Raw genomic sequence first — 21,443 nt, forward strand, 5'->3', positions numbered from 1 at the left:
TTCAAAAAAAAAAAAAAAAAAAAAAAACCCGTTTGTATATGATAGTGAAAATTATAGTATTTTCATTGTAATCGACAACTACCCATCTGGGTTTTACGAGCACGGCTTTCTTAGTCGGCTTATATTCAATATGTAAATTTTAATTTCTTCTCGAATTACTAATTTAGTTAAATTATCAAAGGATAAAAATATTAATTTTGTTCGGGGAAAAGATAATTAATATAATTATTTAGGCAAATGGGGTAATTATAAAATTTAGGCTCAATTATGGCCCTATGATGATGGTTGGTCCAAAATTCGAATTAGCGTGAAAGTAAGGTACCAAATTTTAATTAATTTTATTTTTCCAACTAAACGTGGGTCCCATTTCCACGACCAATCAGAGCGTTGAAACTCAGTGTTATGCACGATTCAAATAAAACGCCGTCTGGAATTACCTACCAAATCCCTTTTTATTTATTTATTTATTTTTAAAATATTATGAAATTAATTCCGTAATAATAAATAAATAAATAAAATTTTAATATAGACTACTTTTAAGATTGAAATAAAACAAAATAATATTTAAATGAGAGAGAATATTTATGCAATCCAAGGTAATAATTGCTCGTTTTTTTCTTTAAAATTACTCAATTTATTTATTTTTTAATTAATAAATTGTCGCTGGTTTTATGGAGCGTCAAATACCAAATCGAAATAATAATTCTTTAATAGATTGATTTATTTATTTTCTAATTTTGATTTATACTCAATCTCCTGCAGGCCTAAATATTATTATTATTTTTTTTATTTTTTATTTGTCTATTATCTTCTAATTATAATCATTTTAAATAATTATTTTGGCTCATTTTATTTATAGATTGTATTTATTTATTTTATTAACCAAATAAATAATAATTGATTGCCAAGTAATTAAATGTGGCGTGCTTGTGCATGCATATTTCTTGAATTTAATTAAAACAATTAAAAGGAATAAGTAACTATCTTGAGATAGATTACCTTGAAAACATTTAAATATGTAAGTTCGAACCTTATCTTCAACGTATTTTCTTTCTTACGTTTTTTAAAATATTTCTCTTAAACGTGACTTAAGGCTCGAGCATACGTTGACATTGTCTATAAAGTCTAAATTTTTTACAATCGACTTGTTCGCTAAGTTAGAATAAATGTCGCACAACTGATGTTTCGCTAATGCAAGAGTGCGATTGTGACGCTAGGACAACTATTAAAAAAAATGATAATTATTTATATAATTTCAAATCAAGATGTGACAATTGGGGGCAAAGATTCATGGTTGTTAATTCATTATTTAAAATATATATATATATATATATATATACATTTTTCAATTACAAAATATGCAGAGATGTTAAAATGGGTTGAATCCAAATTTTTAAATATTAATTTAAATCTAAAAGGTTAGGCAGTTACCTACAACACTTGAATCAAACATGTTTCAAATAATACACACATAAATGTGTCGGTAAAATTTTTAACATAAATAAGTTATGTCGGCAAATCTCATTGATATTAAATCGAAAAAGAAAATAATATTTCAAAACTCTACTTTTTTTTCAACCCTTAAACCAACCCGTTTTGAGTTTGAAAATAAATCAAGAGAATTTTGATTGATTTAACTCGAGACGATGAATTTGATTGGAAAAAGTAATGTTATCTAGAACGGGTTAAGTTAAAAGGTAGCTAGGTTTTAGATTTATAAACATCGTTCCTGGTTCACTAATGTCACATCAAAGTGTCACAAATGGTTAATATGGTTGCCACTTTTAAGACCATTATTAAATATCAGTTAATCACCAACTTAATTAGATAAGCCCTTTTGTTATCAAGTTTGGTGATCCATCCCTTACTTAGACTTTCAATCACGATGTGATTTACGTTATTTAATCTCTCGATAAGATTAGTTGAAAATCAAGACTTTATTATGTAAAAATGACGTATGTTGTAATAGCCTAAGTCCACTGTTAATGGATACTGTTCCTTTTGATCTGCTACGTATCGTCATCAGTCTCTAAATATACGTAATTGAGAAATAATTTTTCTAATTTAGACGTATCGAGCAATTTGTTCGGAGTAGACATTCTTCATAAATATGTTGAAAACTAGAAATAATATAGAATAAACATAATATTTAATAATTTTTATATTTTTATAACAAAATCATATAAATGTGAGGGTTTTTTTCCTTTATATTCAATGATAAATAGCTACGAGTCACCTTGTCATAATCTCATTAAATAATTTTTTTACGATAAAAAAACATTAGGGTCCACCATTCTCCAAATGTGCAAAATAATGGTTAGGGTTTGGCATATAATTGTGTTTAAATAAGTGAATTAAACCAAATAATGTGTGTGAATAGATACTTAGTGGGGTATTAGTTCATTAATTATCATAGGTTTTGGATTAGAGAGTTGTGGGAGCCAATCATTAATTAAAGCTTGTCCCTTAATTGTTCTATCTATTTCTATAACATTATTCATAGTCACGCCTTAATTAATATTCCAATTTCTTTTAATCATCTCAATTTCTTTCAAAGCATGAACTATTTAATTAAGTCATTTTGAAATTAAAAAAAAAATCAACTAAAATTATTGGTATAAATAACGAGTCAACTTAATTTTTAATCTCAAATATGAAAAAAAAAAATTAAAAATATGTCATCAAACCCTTTCATTTTATTTTTAATTGTTTGACTACAAATTATGCATGAATAATTCAGAAAAAATAGGATTTGAACGTCTAACTTTTTAATTAAAATACACGCCAATAAATACCAATTATTATTGGGCTGAAGAAGTATATTAATTTGGGTAAAATCAATATTTTTAAATCTATTAAATGGTTGGAAATTATTATTGAGCTATTAATTTGTTTAATATAAATAGATGTCGTTGCTAAATTATTATTATATTGTAGCGACTTTTATTTTATTTTATTTCTTTCCCTTTTCCCTCCTCCATCTATAGTCGACATAATGACCTTTGTATTTCTTCGTGGAACAAACCGATAGAAATAACAAACCTCGACGTTAATATGATAGTATCAACTTGATGGAGAAAATCTAAGGAAGGACTAATAAGGTTTTTTTTTTAATCAAAATTTAATTAATAAAGAAATAAAGAATCTAAATAATTGAAACCAATCAACCTCAATTAATTTTTTTATTAACATTCCTAAAAAAAAATATATATCGTAATTTATGGGGTTAAACTTGTAGATTTAATAATAATTTTTTTAAAAAATATATATAAATGTTTAGGAAGAATTTAATATTTTAGTGAAAAATAAATTAAAATAGATGTCGGTTGAGCACCGCATTGGGGAAGGAAATTTTGAGCTGCCATGGGAATCTTTCTTTTTTGGCATTTTGGTCGGTATGTCTGTTAATTGACTTTAAAAAAAATAAAAAAATAAAAAAATAAAAAAATAAAAAAATAAAAAGAAACCCGTGAGCATATGGCAAGAATTAAGAGGCTAATCATCATTAAACTGCATGGTTAATTTTATTTTAAATTTAAAACCCATTATATCCCATGAATTCGGCCTTCCCTTTCTCCCAATATTTATTTAATATTCTTTTTTTTTTTTAAATATATAAATATAATGTTTACTAAACCATGTGCTCCTAATTTTAATTATAATGTTCATAGATCCTTTTTTTTTTCTTTTGCTTTTTGTATAAACAATTCCTTCGATTCTATTCTTTCCAATTACCCTAATATTTGTTTGTGGTTGTTGAGAGGAATTTTAAAATATTTAACTTTTTTTTTAATTTTATTTTTATAAATATATTTAAGCTTATTTATTTAAAGGGTATTTTAAAAATATGCTAATAATATATTTAAATTAAAAAAAATCACAAAAACGTCTTTACTTATAGAAATGGTTAGAACTTTGTTCCAAAAATACCTTAAGACTTTAAAATATTTTATTAATATTCTTTTAACTTTTTAAAATTTTATGGATATTTTTAGAATAAAAAAATAAAATTATCAAAATAAATAAATAAATAAAAACGCATGAAATGTGACGTCACATATTAAAAAAATATAGTCGTCATTTATAGGTTTTGAAAGAGTTTTGAAGCACCCATTCAAAATAATAATAACAATATTTTGAAAAGTGTGATAAATTAATTTAATTATCTAATTTTTTTTTTCTCTATTCTTAAAATAATAATTTTTTTTTTTAAGTTTGATCTCAAAATTGTCTTAGGAGAAAAAAAAAATCTCTTTTATAAAGTTAAAACTTGTAATTTATTATCTCATATTTATTAAATAAAAAATATTTTATCAATTTAAATATATTCAACTAATTAATTATTAAAAAATTCGAGTTGAAAAAAAAAAACTTAAAAAATTGTTTCCTATTTTCCGTCCCGTTTCCATATCCATGTAAAAGCCCAAAAGTCATTTTATGAATTTGGGCTGCTTAGGCCCAAATATGTTTTATAACAAATTGAGACCGTCCGTACAATTAAGGAAAGTAGTAATAAAAAAAGATTTGTTAAAGAGATTTTGATAGAATTAATATTTTAAACACATTAATTTTTGTATTATTGAGAGATAATTATGACATAGTTTCCAATTGAAATAAGGTATTATTTATTCTTGCATAAAAGAAAATGTAATTTTTGCTCTCATTTTTTTTCTCTCTTGATTTGGGGATATTATTATTATTATTATTTATTTATTTTTGAATAATTATAATTTTTTTATTTAAACATTTCTTATTCTAACGGTAATTAGAGGTGTAATTTGATGTAAAAGTATACTCGAAATACGCTAATTTTATGAGAACTATTTGAGGGACTCAAGCCAAGGCCTAGCACGTGGCCCAAGCCCTATTTGACTAAGTGAGACGACTTGATCGTGCAAGGTCAAAGTCACCCTGGCCCAATACAACCTAAATCCTAGTTATGACTTGGTTTTACTTGTTTAGGTCAGTTAGGCAGGACCAAACTAGTTCCAATCAACTTAGTGTATATTTTTCTTGAGATTTTGAGTCAAAACACTAAAAACTCTTGTGCATTGGAGCTTGTGCGGAAAGCACCTCGTGGACATTAGATTTCTATTATTTGACACAGATTCTATTTCAAAAAATATTAGTTAATTATTGCAAATCAAATAAAATGGACTATACCGATTATCTACTCTTGTAATGATAATAGGTACATCCACTATATATATATATATATAAGTCCCGCATCAAAAGGGTACGAATAACAAACCTGAAAGGTATAAATTGCAGCTTGAACAACAAACCATTGTTCTTGAAGGCCAAATTGCAGAGGAAAAACGAAGCCAGTTCTCGCAAAGGTATAAGTGGATTGTAACGTAATCGCTTGCCTCTGTGCTCTGTTCTGTCTTCTATCTGTGTGGGGGCAGTCCCTTGCTTATCATCTCTGGGTTTGATTCTTTCCTACGGCCTGGTATGGTCAAAATAGTTGAAATCAACGTTCAAACATAATAAATTTCTTCCCCAATTTCCCTCCCTTTTCAATCTTTGATTGTTTCAACCATCATTTGCTTCCACTTTGTGATTGTTTTGTAGACTATTATTGATTGTTGATTGTATTGTATACTATTATCTCCCCTCCCTGTTTCCCTCTTTTTTTCTTTGCGAGGCTGGGATTATGATTGTCATGAACAACTCGATTACGGTAATTTGTTCTTTCATTTGCGTGTTTCCTGTAATTTTTAGGGATTGAATCGTGTGGATTTTGAATCTTTGGGCTCTGTGTTCCATTAGGGCTTTTGGCTTGAGAGATTCAAAATAATTGGTTTTAGGCAGTGATTGTGGCTGTAATTAAGCCTACTTGGTTCCTGCTCTCTTTGAGGTTACTGTTGAGAAATGATTTGGGTGTTCATAGATTTTGTTTCTGAAAATTTTACAAAAACTTTGCAACCCTAGCGTGGTTTCATCTTCTTTATTTCATAAAATTGATTGGTTCAAATTTGTGGCTGCGGACATCCTATTCATTGTGAGATCCATTGTGAGATCCATGTCAGTTGAGAAGGAGTCTCTAAAAGATGCATTTTAAAAACCTTGAAGGGAAGCACGAAAGGGAAAGCCTGAAGAGAACTATATTTGCTAGTGGTGGGCTTGGGCCGTTACAAATGGTATCAGAGCCAGATACTGGACGATGTGCCAGCGAAGAGGATAAGCTCCAAGGGGATGGACACGAGTTGGTGTGCCAACAAAGACGTTGGTCCCCGAAGGGGGTGGATTAGGGGGCTCCACATCGATTGGAGAAGGGAACAAGTGCCAGCAAGAACGCTGGGTCCCGAAGGGGGTGGATTGTGAGATCCCAGATCAGTTGGGGAGGAGAACGGAACATTCATTATAAGGATGTGGAAACCTCTCCCTAGCGGACACATTTTAAAAATTTTGAGGGGAAGCTCGCAAGGAAAAGCTCAAAAAGGACAATATCTGCTAGCGGTAGGCTTGAGCCGTTACATTCATCCTCAATTTATACCATCATTTTCAATTTTAAAGAAATAGTTTCAATCTAGATCTTGTTATTAGTTCTTCCAAATTTAGTTGAAGTTGCTCGACTATTCAGCTAATCAAAGATCTTTACTGACATGTTGTCGTGTTCTTTTTATCTAAGGAACCATTCCTCCGTGATGCCAAATGTCAAGCTTCAGAAGAAACTGATCTTGAGAATGGAACACAAGTTGTGGAAAGCAATTCTGACTTTGAAATGGAGGCATTCAATAAGCAGGTGTACTCATTGAGTAATTTCATTTTATTTCCCCCTTTGTACAATTCTGGGATTTTGTTTTGTTCTTTTACAGTCATCCTTCTGGTTTTCACTTCTTTTGCCTACTTTGAATTCAGATTCAAGAGATTGAGATACAAGTAGATAAGCTTTCTGGACGTCTTGTTAACTTAAAGGTACGTATAGTGTAACAGCCTAAGCCCACCGCTAATAGATCTCACAACGGTTGGAGAGGGGGAACGAAACATTCCTTATAAGGGTGTGGAAACCTCTCCCTAGTAGACAATTTTAAAGCTGTGAGGCTGACGGTGATACATAATGGGCCAAAGCGGACAATATCTACTAGTGGTGAGCTTGGGCTGTTGCATACAGCCACCTTGTTTCATAAATCTCTGGATTAGTATGAACCGAATGCTGCCAAATGACTGCAGAATTTGCTAAGGGATGCTAATGAGGAATCTAAATCTGTTACAAAAACATCGGAGATAATAGGTAATTGTTTCTTCTAATCTTAACTTGAGTATCAGATCACAGAGTCAGTGAGGTGTGTTTAGAATTATTTGGAGGGAGTCCCACGTTAGCTAACTAAGGGAATGATCACGGATTTATAAGTAAAAAATACATCTCCCTTGGTATGAGGTTTTTTGAGAAATCAAAAGCAAAGCCACGAGAGCTTATGTTCAAAGTGGACAATATCATATCATCGTGGAGGTTCATGATTCCTAACAAGTTGAAATTTCAAAATCATCGAGATAATAGATACTTTTGAAGTTCTTAACTATGAGTTTGGATCCACATTCCACAATTTTAGTTTTTTTAGCATATATTTCAATTTTAGTACCAAATTACACGATCTGCTGGCTCTAAGGGTTCTTGTCATTCCAGCTATTAAGAAACGGATGGAGAAGTATATTAATGATGTGGGAAATATTGCACGCAATGTCAACGGGAAGCTACAAGTTATAACTATAGATGTAATACTGAATTTGCTCCAAGATTTCCCAACTCTGTTTTTTTTTTTTGTTGAATAGAGATATTGATGAATTTTTCCTGACTCCAGATCTTACTCCTTAGGCAGATGCCTGGACGTCAGAAGGGAACTGCCTCAGACAGAGCAAGAATGAACATGACAAAGTTCGTTGGCAGTAAATGTTTAAGTCTTGAATGTTTTGGAATGATAACGTTTCTTATTGTAGAGTTTGTTTCTTTGAATGGCAGTGTCTTGACAAAAAAGCTCAAGGAACTGATGATTGAATTTGAGGTACTTGGTGTAACAGCCCAAGCTCACCGCTAGTAGATATTGTCCACTTCGATCCGTTATGTATCGTCCTCAGCCTTACGGTTTTCAAACGCGTCTGTTGGGGAGAGGTTTTCACACCATTATAAGGAATGTTTCGTTCCCCTCTCCAATCTTGTAAGAATGTGGAAATCTGATACTAATACAAATGATATTAGAGCAAGACATTGAGCAGTGTGCCAGCGAGGACGCTGGCCTCCAAAGGGGTGGATTGCGAGATCCCACTTCGATTGGGGAGGGGAACGAAACATTTCTATAAGGGTGCGGAAATCTCTCCCTAGTAGACGTGTTTTAAAACTGTGAGGCTGATGGCGATACGTAACGGGCCAAAGCGGACAATATCTGCTTGCGGTGGACTTAGAGCTTTTACACTTGGAATTTCTCTTTGTAATGATCCATATGATATTGATTTCCTTCTCCCCTAATCCTCGAATCATGCTTCAGGTCCTTCGTGAAATAGTTCAGGACGAGTACCGTGAAGTCGTGGAAAGACGATTGATGACAGGTTCAAAATTGCTGGTTATGATTGATTGTGTGCTGAATACTTCCCCTCCATTAATGGCTTAGGCTAACATTTTTTCCGTTTTGAACTTTGTCATGATGTAACTTAATTGAGCAGTCACGGGTAGCAGTCCAGATGAGTTGGTAAGCTGAACTTTCAAGTTAAACATGAAATTTTAAGAACAAACCGAAATTTTGTTGTTGCTGACCAGGATTTTAATGACCATATTAGCTGATTGATCACCTTATAGAAACTGGAATCAGTGAGCAAACGTTCCCGAATGCATTTGAACAAATGGGACAAGGGAAGGTACGCATGATCGAACATTAATATGTACCTAGCTTCAAACTTTACAAAAAAGTGCCTGCATTCTTTCCTAATTTTCTGATCTGTTCACCGATGCAGGTCGTAAGTACCATGGAAGAAATTCAAGAGCGACTCGATGCAGTGAAGGAGCTTGAGAAAAGGCTCTTGGAATTGCATCAGGTATGTATTTTCTCCGGAAGGTTAATGCAGGATTCTTATCAGTAGTCTGATGAGTTTCTCCTTTCTTGGTCAGATTTACCTGAAAACAGCAGCTGTAGTGGAGGGTCAAGCTAAACCTTTGGATAACATAGAAAATCAGGTTGGTTCTGTTCTTCCCTTCCATGCTTCCAACTCCTGATATGGATAATTCTTCTCCTTGTCTCGATATCGAGTTCATGGGATCGATGGGATCTCATCTAGGTTAAGAATGTATTTGACAATGTCCATCGAGCACACCTCGCTTTAAAATGCAGAGAATTGCAGAAAATACGTCGAAAATGGATGAGCATTGCTCTTATTCTTCCATTTAGAAAGGCTTGCTGTTACAGTTTGCTTGCTAGCCACCCCCAACCCAATCTTGATTGTTTGCTACCTCAATTTGATCAGAACTACCTTTATTTGCTCAACATGCCTTCGTTTACATTAGTTTTCCGTGCACAAGTTTACAAAATTCTAATTGTTTTGAAACCTCAACTCCTTGTTGACATAGGGGAGGAACGCACAAGACCGCTCTCAGTCGAGGATCAAAGCAATCCAGGCGGTAAAGAACTTAGAGAAGGAATCAAGAAAAGGCGTGATGTTCATCATCATAACAGTGCTGGTAGTAATAATCTTAAACCTCCTCTCAGCTGATGAGCCATGAAAAGAGTAACCGATGAAGATGACACCTGAAAGTGAACTCGGTTTCAATCCTAGAAGAACGTCATTTGTTTCTATATTAACTTTTTGACATCGTACATCGATGGTAGGAAAACAAACATTCCTTATAAGAGTGTGGAAACCACTCCCTAGTAGACGCATCTTAAAACTATGTGGTTTACATTCCTTGTAAGGGTGTGGAAACCTCTCTCTAATATACTACGTAACGAGAGTAGATATTAAGATAAGTTTTGAAATTTGGATTATCTGGTCTAAAATATGGAGATGGCTATGTTGCAGAGAGGGAAGTTCGAGGAAGAAAAGGAGCAGTTCATACATATATGAAATAAAGAAGCATGGACAGAGAATACAACAAAACGAGAGTGCAAAATGCAGGTACTTCAAATTAAAACTAAGCAGAGTATTGTTTTGGTTTACATTCTGGACTTGGCTACCACCACGTTCCCTCCTTCTCCCAGGTTCACCGCTCCTTCCCTGGTCCATGACTCCTTGAACTGCTCCTCCGTCGCCCCTGTAAACTCAAAAAACATACATCAATTAGTTCCTTAATGAGTCGGGAGAAAGTTAGAATTTAGTCCCTTACCTCGTCCCATGGCGGCGGTAGAAGAAATGCCGCCCTGAACTGTCTTCAGATACCGATCGTAGTAGTTAGCTCCAGACCATTTCTGATGAGCCAGTGTATCAACTCCATTGGCTCTCTCTTCCCTTTGAATCCTCTCTACATAAGCGAGCATTCCCCGCCTCGCATACTCTCTAGCAAACGTATCGATCACCAACGCATCCGCATGGAAACCTGCGAGCGTGATGAACTGCCAGCAGAACCCAAGCCTCGCAATCCTTGGAATGAACTCTTCCATCTCCTTGTCGCTCATTCCCGACGCATCCCAGTTGAAAGATGGCGAGAGGTTATAAGCCAACATCAACTCTGGGTGCGCCGATTTCACCCCTTTTGCGAAACTGGTGCACTCCACCATGTCGGGGCTTGATGTTTCCATCCAGATTAGGTCCGCATGTGGTGCGAACGCCCAACCACGAACAATCGCCGCCATTACCGACCCTTTGAACCTGTAAAACCCTTCTCTGGTTCTTGGTAAATCCCAGTCCCAGAACAGATTCTTCAGCCCCAAATTCTCAACGATTTTCCTCCCCTGTTCGTTCGATAGGCATTTCTCGTAACTCGATTGGCTCATCCACTCGTCCAGCTTCCTTCTCTTTTCATTCTCTGTTGCGTTCATATTCATGATCGCGTCGGTCACGCATTCTGAGAATGTTTTCAATTGCGCCATGGAAATCCATTGATCTTCAAGCGCTTGAAGTTCCGCCCCTGTTTTTCCAGCCGCCATGGCTTCAGACAATGCCCCAGCTAAGCTCTTGCCTCTCAAATTAGGATTCGTTGCACCCAAAATGAACTGATGATCTCTACTGTCGACGTTCGTTTGAATCAAAGTGGCACCGACGGCATCGGTTCGAGCCACGAGAACCGTCTCGACCCCCATCACGTCGAACTGTAATCGAGCTGCGACGAGCCGATTGATATGCTCGCTAACCGCCACCAGCACTTTTCCCGCCATATGCCCGCATTTTTTCGTCACCGAAGATTGATCCTCAATGTGAACACCGGCGGCACCGCGCTCCACAAATAGCTTGCAGAGCTTCACCGTGGCGGTGGTGCCACCGAAGCCGGTGTCCCCGTCGGCGATGATGGGTTTGAGATAGTCAACATAAGGGGTTTTCGCTCGCTCCTCTCGGCTCATACTCATCCTCGCCTCCCTCTGTTTCCGGTCGTGATACTGTTGAGCGAAGAACAGATGCTCGACCTTGTTCGGAACGGTGTCATATGGGTAATCAGCAAGGTCCGGGCCTGGTTCGTTGGTGGAGGTATGGGTGGAGGAGCATTGCCAGCCGGAGACATAGATGGTGTCTAAATGCTTAGCCATCATCGTCACTTGAACAGGGTCTAGAGCGCCAAATGTTCTCGACGCCGTGCCATTGGCTTGGTGGGTTTTGAGCGTCCGCCATAGCTTCTTGGCCAACTCGTTCGAGGCGTAGCTTTGTCTTAAGCTGCCGCGTAGTGACACCACGTCTTTGGCAGAGTACGGGCGTCGTGTTAGCTTGAACCTCTCTGAATTCCACCATGCCTGTACCTCTGCAACTTCCGCTTCGAATCTCCCTTCTTCTTCCATTATCTGTTCATAAAAAAAATGTCGATTGTTAGTCTTAGTTAGAACCTGCATTGGGAGTTTGAATCGAAATTGCAACGAACCATTGATGGAACAGAGAAGGATGCAGCCATGGGTAGAATTGAGTTAATCTGCTTTTCTGGGTTTTTCGACAATAACGAGAAGAAGCTTAGCTGAATGCAAAAGGTTGGATGGAAAGATTGTACTTATAAGGAGTCTGATTAGATCCGTTTTGAGATCGGTAAAAGTGAAATAATTATCGTTATAGATAAGAAAAAGGAAGCCACGGAAACCAAGAAAGTTTAGGCTCAGCTCAATATGTTTTATCTGTTGTGCCATGTTCTATGGTTGCTTCGAAGTGAACACACATTTTGATTTTGGCTTGATTTTCGTTGTTATCTTCTTCAGACGTCGATCAAAACTTGTACATTGTGCGGTGCATTTACAGGGCACGTAGGGATAACCCACCCGATACTAATAAATATTATTCGATTTGATTGATTATAAATCATTGTGTCTATTGGGAAGAGGTTTCCATACTTTTACGAGACATGTTTTGTTCCCACTCTAATCATGAGATTTGACAATCCACCTCCTTAGTGCCTAACGTACTCTTTGGCACACTGCACGATGTCTAGCTTTATTACCTTTTATAACGGTCCAAACCCACCGTTAGTAGATATTGTCCCCTACAATTTTAAAACGTGTCTACTTTGAAGATGGTCTAACACTACTCTGACCAATGAGAGAGCCTAGCACTACTCCAACTAATGCCTGAGGCTCTGATATCATTTATAATAACTCAAACTCACCACTAGTAGATATTGTCTGCTTTCTCTCGTTACGTTTTGCCGTTAGTCTCACGGCTTTAAAACGTGCATGATAGGGAGAGGTTTTCACATGTTTATAAAAAAATATTCGATCCACTCCCCAACTAATATGAGATCTGATAGGCGATCTAGTTTATGAAAAAAATAAAACTACATGCAAGTTTTTGTGGGCGTGGAATTCAGAATGGTCAGTGGAATTTCCAAGATGAAATCTAGTGATCCACGTGGTGGACCTCTTTATCAACACGTGGATGTGTGATGTGTCGTAACAAGCGTGCAAAGAGGCAACCAATTAAATTTCCTATAATAAAGGCTTACGTTAGCCTAAAACTTGTAAGATTGTGATTTTCTTTTTGCATTAAAAAATTAAGAATTAAATGGATAAGGTTAAAAAAATTTTTGGATTAGGAATGGATAATTGATTAAAAATTAAAAATTTAAAATTAAAAAATTGAGATGGTGACGAGGATGTGGAAGAGGGAGGGTATTATGGGCTGAGGCCTCCGGAGTTGTGAGAATCGTATTGGGCCATCTTCAAATGGGCCCACAGAGTGGGCCATCTCAGATTGGGTTACACTTTTTAGCACTTCGAGGAATTTTTAATTTAATTATTGAGTTTTTACTACTAATGTAAATTTTATTATATTAATTAGTGATATTATGATGTAAAATTTTCTACTTATTTTAATAGTAGCGAAAATTAATTAATTTAAAAGATTTAAATTAATTAATAGAAAAAAAACAAAGATTAGTAAAATTTATGAGATAAATATGTAAAATCTTGAAATATAAAGAATAAATAAAAATTAAGTTAAAATATTATTTCTTTCCTTTTCTAACAAATTTAACTCATTTCCAATAAATTGTTTTTTTATTTAAAAAAATAAAAAATAAAAAGCAAAAACAATTATATAATTTTTGTATTTTTACAATATCAATAAGTTTGGTTCGGTTTAATTCTCGGTCATTCTCTAGCCTTTCAGAAACGGGAAAATAAATGCCGACCGAACCGGTCCAAGTTTTCCTCCTAACTCTGGTTCATTTTGGTGGTTGCCCTCGTCCCTGTCGCGCCTCCTCCTTTTCCCTTTCGATGTCTGGAACTGCAAATCTTCATTTTGATCTCATGATTGATGATTCTGCGACTTAATTATTTCGAATCGTCTGTCGTTCTTCTCATCCGTTCAAATTTCTGTTCATCGGGCTTCTCTGTTAATTGGTTTCTCTTGTAATAGCACTCACTCCGTTGAATTCGAAGGCTTACTCTACACCCTTCTTGCTATGCGATCGGATTAAGATCTTAATTTATGCCTTCGAATTTGTGGCTTATCATGCTCCTAAGATTCGGGAAATGTTAAGGCTTGCACCGGGAGAACTATGGCTTTTATGGCTCTTAGAAGGAAGTTGGGTGAGAATGTTGTGCAGGAATTCATGCTTCAGCGATGCTATAGCTCTAAAGTCGACCTTAAGAAGCTCCGTCCAATGATTTTGAAGAGACTTCAAAATCGGGCCAATAACTATCCTATTAAGGGTATGATTCCAGTGGCACAGGAAGTCCTTGAAGCTAGGGCAATGCTTATTCATGGAGTTTCCACTCTTCTCAAAACTTTTCCGGTTCTCTCTTGCAAGTAAGTTTCTTGGGAACCAATAATTTCTCATCTTTGTGTTATGATTCGTTTTCTTTTCCTTTCTTTGTTCATCGTTTTTAATCTAAATTGTATATTGTTTGAACTCATCTGTGTATTAGGGGAGTAACATTTTGTCAGAAATGTTGTGACCTTGATTTTCAGTAAGCTGTTTCCTGCACTTGAAGTGAGGTCAATGAATTCAGCAATTTACATTATGAGATGCTTATCTTGATATGCATGTTTGTGAACGCTGCTATTAAAACTCCTAGATTCATTGTATGCATCTGTTCTTTATGAAGTTTGCATTTGCCAATCTCAGCTATTAACATGAATACATGTTGTGAATTTTGCTTCTAAGATTTTTTGGGTCATTGTATAATTTCTGTAGATTTTGTCCAGAAGTATATGTTGGTGACAAAGGTCATCTAATACGAAGTTGCGGCGGTTACAAACATGGTGCGAAGAATCGAGTTCATGAATGGTTCAGAGGTGATTTGAATGATATCCTTGTCCCTGTAGAATCGTTTCACCTCCATCACATGTTCCAAGATGTTATTAAACACGATGAGAGGTTCGACTTTGAACGTGTTCCAGCAGTCGTTGAGCTATGCTGGCAAGCTGGAGCCAATCCAAATGATGAGCATCTGTCTTCAGGCACTTGGAATTCAGATGGCAATGGCAGGGACGAACATTTGTCGAGTCATGAACTGATGGTTTTAGCAAGTACAACTATCAGGGCATGGGAAACAGTTAGAACCGGCGTGCATAAACTGTTAATGGTATATCCTACTAAGGTTTGTAAACACTGCTCAGAAGTTCATGTTGGGCCATCAGGACACAAGGCTAGACTTTGTGGAGTATTTAAATATGAGAGTTGGCGAGGATCCCACTTCTGGGAGAAGGCAGACGTAGATGATTTAGTTCCTCCAAAGAGCGTATGGCATCGGCGAGCACAAGATCCTCCCGTGCTCGTCGATGAAGGGAGGGATTACTATGGACACGCACCAGCAGTGCTGGCTCTTTGCTTACAGGCTGGTGCCATTGCACCCTCTAAGTATCATTGTATGATGAAAGTTCAAGGCTTATCACATCATAGTCAACTCAAGTGGAGCTTGCCCAATTCAGGACCTTCAGGTGATCACGGCTAATTTCCTTTATATTTTCGATTTTTAAAGCATATAGATAGAGAAACATGATATATTATCAAGCATGGAAACTTAAGATGGTTACTGAGAAGCTTTGTAGCTCACAAAGTTCAATAATTTTGAACCTGAGATTATAGTTGGAACTTCACAAAGAATGTTTGTAGAATCACCTTCATTCTTTTCATTAGAAACACAAGTAATGGGAGGCACTTTATAGATGAACTGTCTGTAAGATTTCTTAGTAGAAATCTTTGTACTAATCACTACTAAAAAATTTATAGTTCGGATGGAGATTCCGATTAACCCTTCCACAAGTGAGTATTATCTCGATTTAGTTTGGAATTTGGATTCAGTTCTTAGGAATTTAATCTATACCGACAGTTTAGTCATGTGAACTCGACTGATAGTTTTGCACCGTTGAATCTTATAAGGCAAAAAATGTGAAGTATTTTGAGTATATATCAGATGATGATTGTTTAATCATGTAATAGTTGTTATGATGTGATTAGAACTTAAGATGAAACCTTTTGGAGGGTCGAAAGAAGACCAAAAAGTGTTCTTGTTTCTTAACCGTGGGGGTTTCGTCTTTGTGCAAGTAAAGCTAAAGAGTGGCCGAAATCAATGTTTGGGAGCATGTTCTGCCGGCATAACATCACTTTTACTTTTCTTTTGTCCTTTCTAAATTCGTTCCTCTTTTTCTTTTCATTCCCATGAATGAATAATATATTTACTATCTTTTCATTTTTGATATGGAGAGACCCATGTGAGCAATTATCCGTCTAAAACCAAGTTCGTTGTTAACGGATATTAACAACTCAAGCTTACTGTTAACATATATCATCTACTTTGACCCGTTACCCTCACGGTTTTAAAAAACACTTTGGACCCAACCTGTCGTTAATAAACATGAGGTTTCCACACCCCATTGGGAGCCCAACTCAGTGTCTGGCTCCGATACCATTTGTAATTCCTAAACCTACTAATATATATTATTCGCTTTGACCTATTACGCATTGTCGTTAGTCTCATAATTTTAAAACGCGTCTGTTACCTTCAAGGAATGTTTTCTTCTCCTCTCTAACCGATGCGGAATCTTACAACATGACTTTGAAAGGTTTAAATTTATGATTTCTACTCTATTATCGTTTTTCTTTTTCTTTTGAAAACATACTCTAATATCACATTAAATTACCTTCAAACTAGAAAACTAATGTATAAAGTAGAATGTAAACCATTCTTTATGCATGTTTTTATCGTGACCTTACATATAAGATAATCATCCCAATATAGCGACTGTGTCTCATGTACCGAAGAATATTAAGAATATATTTTTAAAAAAATAATTAACATGTCATATTCCATTAACTTAGTTTTAGAAGTAATCTAATGACATATTTAAGTGTGCCCAATTAGTTTATGAAGAAACATCACCATTTTAAGGAAAAGAATTCAATTATACCAAATCCTACGTCTCAATATGCAAGAAATTCCATTGAATATCATCTAGGCTTCAAGGCTTGGAACTACAATATCATTATCTTTCTAGACCTAATCTATTCTAATCAACGTGTCTCCATGCTTTTTCTTTCTTTATTCCATTGGAAAGTATTTCTCGAGTTCCTGCATAAAGTTATTTTTTCTTCTTCTCAAGCTCACTGCTAGCAAATATTATCCGATTTAGCCTGTTACTTACCATTGTAAGCCTCACGGTTTTGAAACGCGTATGGTAGGAAGATGTTTCCATACCGTTATAAAAAATGTTTCGTTTTTCTTTCCAACCGATACGGGATCTTACAACCCTCCCTCTTTGAGGTCCTAGCGTCCTCGCTGGTACACCGTATGGTATCTAGCTCTAATACCGTTTGTAACAGCCCAAATCCACTGCTAGCAGATATTGTTCACTTTGGCTCGTTACGAATCGTCGTCAGCCTTTTAAAACGCTTCTACTAGGGAGAGATTTTCACACTTTTACAAAGAATGTTTCGTTTCTCTCTCCAACCGACGTGGGATCTCACGTACCTTCTCTTAAAGCACATGCACATGCTTTGGCCCTTAATTTTGCTCGGATGCTTCGGAATTCAGAGGTAGGAATCTTTGAGGGTGCTGTTTACTGGTTCATCATCTGCTTTTCCTCTGGTTTTGGATTGGCCACGCATGTGCCTTCCACACTCTTTAACCATTAGAACCAAGTCTAGTAATAATAAAACGATTTCTCTCTTTTTCTGTCATTTGTAAGGCGGACCTCGTGTCTAGCTGCCATGCATAACGCAATTATTGCTTGAAAATTGTTTCATAACGTGCCTTGATCCCAGAGCAGGTGAGCCTTCCAAGTCGTTTCTTACTTTTACGCATTGTTTATGGTTGGGGTTGCAAACTTTAGTGACGCCTGCATTCAACAAACCCACCATCAATTATAAAGAAAACATCATAGAGGTTTGATATAGTCGATGTAAGAGTCCACACTGCTAGCAGATATTGTCTGTTTTGGCTCGTTATGTATCGCCGTCAGCCTTACGATTGTAAAACGTGTCTACTAGGGAGAGGTTTCCACACCCTTATAAGGAATGCTTCGTTCCCCTCTCCAACTGATGTGAGATCTCACAATTCACCTCCTCGGAGGTCCAGCATCTTCGTTGGCACACCGCTTGGTGACTGGCTTTGATACCATTTGTAACAGCTCAAGCCCACCGCTAATAGATATTATCCGCCTTAGCCTGCTAATATCGCATCAGCCTCACGATTTAGAAACACGTCTACTAAATAGAGGTTTCAACACCCTTATACAGAATGTTTCATTCCTTGTGAGAGCTGAATGCAAAGTTTACGGGGTAAGTAACACATGGAGCCAGTTGGTTTTCGTGGTTGTTTTCACATCAATCCCTCAAAAAAGGAGAGGTTCTTTTCTTTTTCTTCTCATTAGTATTTCAAACATGAGTAACGATAAATTTTTGTGAAGAATAATGGATGGATACATGGTGAATGTTATCTAAGAATTTTCTAGACAGGCCCTACATTTAGCTGGATTTAATTGTATGTGTTGAAATCATCTCTCTAAGTGGGCCACTGATCCTTGATTTAATGATAATCTTCGCTAACTACTGCTATTCTGTAAACAATTATATTCAGACTAAACAATGCCATTGCGTTAAGAAAAAGAGAAGGAATTTTGATTCTTTGCTGTGAGCACATTCTACCATTGAACAGTGGCATAATAAAAGGAGCCTGTTCCTGTTGTCCTACAAGGAATGTGCCTAACTAATCAGGTCTAGATTACTCTAAAACTCCACCTAGAATATATTTTAATTGTATTCCAACATTTTGCTCCTTGTCTTGTTTGTTTTGTTAGAGTATATAAGCCTCTTCCCTCTGTTATGGAATGCCAAGTAAACAGGTTGAAGACATACTAACAGAAGTAAATTCTGAGAATGAAAATGGGGCAGCTTACCTCTTTGGTGTTGGCTACTATAGTTTGTCTGATAGGCCTCATAGGCTCCACTCAAGCTCAGTTGCAGCTTGGTTTCTATGCCAATAGCTGCCCAAACGCTGAGAAGATTGTGCTGGACTTTGTTCATCAGCATATCCATAATGCTCCTTCACTGGCGGCAACATTCATTAGAATGCACTTCCATGATTGCTTCGTCAGGGTAAGGTTTCTTATCATTTCCATCTTGATCAGAATTCTCTCGTTTTGATGAGTTGCTTAACAGGGTTGTGATGCATCGGTTCTTATTAACACCACTTCAAATAACCAAGCTGAGAAGGATGCTCCTCCAAATCAAACACTCAGAGGCTTTGACTTCATCGATAGAGTTAAAAGCTTACTTGAAGCTGAATGCCCTGGAGTTGTGTCTTGTGCAGATGTTCTTTCCTTGGTTACTAGAGATACCATTGTAGCCACGGTAAGGATCCACACAAACCGATCGAATACTCTTACTTTTTCAGTGTTCAAGCCCGTTTTTACTCTGTTTTCTTGTCGAAAGATGAAAAAGAAGCGACTCGTTTTCCTTGTGTGATAGACATGTTCATCTGAATGTGCAGGGAGGTCCTTACTGGGAAGTTCCAACAGGGCGAAGGGATGGAGTGATCTCAAGGTCATCAGAAGCCACAGCCAACATTCCTCCACCATCTTCAAATTTCTCAAGACTCCAAACCCTTTTCGGAAACCAAGGCCTTGATGTTAAGGACTTAGTATTACTATCTGGTGAGTTAAAACCTGAAAAACTACTCATTTCTTCTCTCAGTACTTTTCTCAAACACCTTGCGTGCACTTATCACTACAGGCGCACACACAATCGGCATAGCCCATTGCTCATCATTCCGCAACCGACTCTACAACTTCACCGGCGTCGGTGACCAAGACCCCTCCCTGGACCCAAGATACGCCGCTAATCTCAAGGCCAACAAATGCAAAACTCCCACCGACAACAGCAAAGTGGAAATGGACCCAGGGAGTCGTAAAACATTTGACCTTAGCTACTACTCTCTTCTTCTCAAACGAAGGGGCCTTTTCCAATCCGACTCTGCTCTCACTAAAGACGCAACTTCATTGGGTCTAGTTCAGAAACTTGTCGAAGGACCCATTGAAGAGTTCTTCGCTGAATTTGCTGCAGCCATGGAGAAAATGGGTCGGATTAACGTGAAGACTGGTACTGAAGGCGAAATCAGAAAGCGATGCGGCGTGGTGAATAGTTAATCGGTTCATGGGTTGAAGATCGGCTCTAAATCGTAGCTCCCCTGATTTCTTGGCATAAATTCGTGTGTGATGTGACCTTTGAATGATTTTGATTTAGAACTTTTAAGGGCTTTGGGAGATTTATGAATTGAATAATGGGAATTCCGCTGTAATGTTCCTTATTTTTCTTGTGGTGTTCATAAGATTCTGATTTGAATAAATTATCTGTGCATGAAAACAAACTTCATTATTGTTCTTCTTCGCCTTACCCTTTCCTCCAATGGGAGACGCAGCATTTCTCGCTGTTGCAATTTCTTTTAAAAATTCCTACTTTTAATTGGAAATAAAATAAAATAAATAGATGGTAGTTTAGACTCCGACCCTATCTCTTAAAGCTACAACACATCCCACCGATCCTCGTATAAAACCTTATTAATTCTGAATTTGACTTCTCTTATATAAATGAATTACCAAAGACTTGTTGGTAAATTATTGAGTTGTATCTGTCTTTGGTCAGCACGATGAAATTGGTGAACACCGAGCAGTGTGCCAACGAAGATGCTGGACCCCAAGGGTGGATTGTGAGGTCTTACATCGGTCGAAGAGGGGAATGATGCAAGGATGTGAAACCTCTCCCTAGTATAGTTAGGCGCGTTTCAGAACCATAAGGGTGATGAAGATACGTAACGGACCAAAGCAGACAATATCCACTAGCTGTGGGTTTGAGCTGTTACAAATGGTATTAGAGCTAAATACCAGCCACTGTACCAATGAGGATGTTGGCTCCAAAGGGTGGATCGTGAGGTTCTACATCAGTTGGAGAGAAGAACGAAACATTCCTTATAAGAGTGTAGAAACTTCTTCCTAGTAGATGCATGTTAAAACCATGAGATTGACGATGAAATGTAACGGATCAACGCGTACAATATCTACTAACGGTGGGCGTGATCCCGTCTTTTAATCTTAACAGTAGAGATCTTTGTCTCTTTGGTTACTCCATATTTTATTATTGTCACCTCAATTATTTTAAATATTAATTTTAAATATTAAGAGAAATCTTATAGATTCAAATATTTAATATGAATAAATTCAATGATGATGGTAGTATTATTAGAGCTTCAAATTCAATGCATCCCATTCATTTTATCATAAAGTGCACAAATAATTAAGAAAAAATAATTTTATATGTTTAAAAAATAAATTGAGAATAAACAAGAGCCAATCAAATATTAGGGAGAGGAAAATAAATAATGTAAGCTTTT

At 36.3% G+C, this 21,443-nt stretch overlaps 4 protein-coding genes across 8 annotated transcripts; 3 read left to right on the top strand and 1 right to left on the bottom strand.

Annotated features, from left to right (window-relative positions):
* Positions 1 to 5,240: 5,240 nt before the first annotated feature.
* Positions 5,241 to 9,884, top strand: LOC111451701 (syntaxin-132-like). Of its 3 annotated transcripts, none has more exons than XM_023092216.1 (13): positions 5,241 to 5,683; positions 6,635 to 6,748; positions 6,865 to 6,921; positions 7,177 to 7,237; positions 7,631 to 7,719; positions 7,806 to 7,879; positions 7,964 to 8,006; positions 8,487 to 8,547; positions 8,659 to 8,687; positions 8,776 to 8,853; positions 8,950 to 9,030; positions 9,104 to 9,169; positions 9,560 to 9,884. In XM_023092216.1, the coding sequence occupies exons 1-13, from the start codon at positions 5,657 to 5,659 to the stop codon at positions 9,710 to 9,712; spliced, it is 933 nt and encodes a 310-aa protein (XP_022947984.1). In that variant the 5' UTR covers positions 5,241 to 5,656; the 3' UTR covers positions 9,713 to 9,884. The 3 variants fall into 3 exon arrangements, with proteins under 3 accessions (XP_022947984.1, XP_022947985.1, XP_022947983.1); XM_023092217.1 differs by lacking the exon at positions 9,560 to 9,884 and adding an exon at positions 9,362 to 9,545 and having other exon boundaries at positions 5,241 to 5,339; positions 9,104 to 9,205; XM_023092215.1 differs by lacking the exon at positions 9,560 to 9,884 and adding an exon at positions 9,362 to 9,544 and having other exon boundaries at positions 8,662 to 8,687; positions 9,104 to 9,205.
* A 94-nt stretch (positions 9,885 to 9,978) lies between these two features.
* On the bottom strand, positions 9,979 to 12,385 carry LOC111451696 (isocitrate lyase-like). Its single transcript, XM_023092209.1, has 3 exons — positions 11,993 to 12,385; positions 10,313 to 11,915; positions 9,979 to 10,240 (listed from the first exon to the last, which is right to left on the bottom strand). Exons 1-3 carry the CDS (start codon positions 12,020 to 12,022, stop codon positions 10,143 to 10,145), a joined length of 1,731 nt encoding a protein of 576 aa, XP_022947977.1. The 5' UTR covers positions 12,023 to 12,385; the 3' UTR covers positions 9,979 to 10,142.
* Positions 12,386 to 13,757: 1,372 nt separating this feature from the next.
* LOC111451698 (APO protein 4, mitochondrial-like) lies at positions 13,758 to 15,992 on the top strand. The gene is made up of 2 exons (XM_023092211.1): positions 13,758 to 14,364; positions 14,753 to 15,992. The coding sequence occupies exons 1-2, from the start codon at positions 14,114 to 14,116 to the stop codon at positions 15,510 to 15,512; spliced, it is 1,011 nt and encodes a 336-aa protein (XP_022947979.1). The 5' UTR covers positions 13,758 to 14,113; the 3' UTR covers positions 15,513 to 15,992.
* Positions 15,993 to 18,652: 2,660 nt separating this feature from the next.
* Positions 18,653 to 20,431, top strand: LOC111451699 (peroxidase 3-like). 3 transcript variants are annotated; one of them, XM_023092212.1, is made up of 5 exons: positions 18,653 to 18,772; positions 18,856 to 19,153; positions 19,217 to 19,408; positions 19,548 to 19,710; positions 19,790 to 20,431. In XM_023092212.1, the coding sequence occupies exons 2-5, from the start codon at positions 18,935 to 18,937 to the stop codon at positions 20,200 to 20,202; spliced, it is 987 nt and encodes a 328-aa protein (XP_022947980.1). In that variant the 5' UTR covers positions 18,653 to 18,772; positions 18,856 to 18,934; the 3' UTR covers positions 20,203 to 20,431. The 3 variants fall into 3 exon arrangements, with proteins under 3 accessions (XP_022947980.1, XP_022947982.1, XP_022947981.1); XM_023092214.1 differs by having other exon boundaries at positions 18,901 to 19,153; XM_023092213.1 differs by lacking the exon at positions 18,653 to 18,772 and having other exon boundaries at positions 18,849 to 19,153.
* Positions 20,432 to 21,443: the final 1,012 nt, after the last annotated feature.

Source organism: Cucurbita moschata, unplaced genomic scaffold, assembly GCF_002738365.1.
Source record: "Cucurbita moschata cultivar Rifu unplaced genomic scaffold, Cmos_1.0 Cmo_Scf00013, whole genome shotgun sequence".
NCBI classification, from domain to species: Eukaryota; Viridiplantae; Streptophyta; class Magnoliopsida; order Cucurbitales; family Cucurbitaceae; genus Cucurbita; species Cucurbita moschata.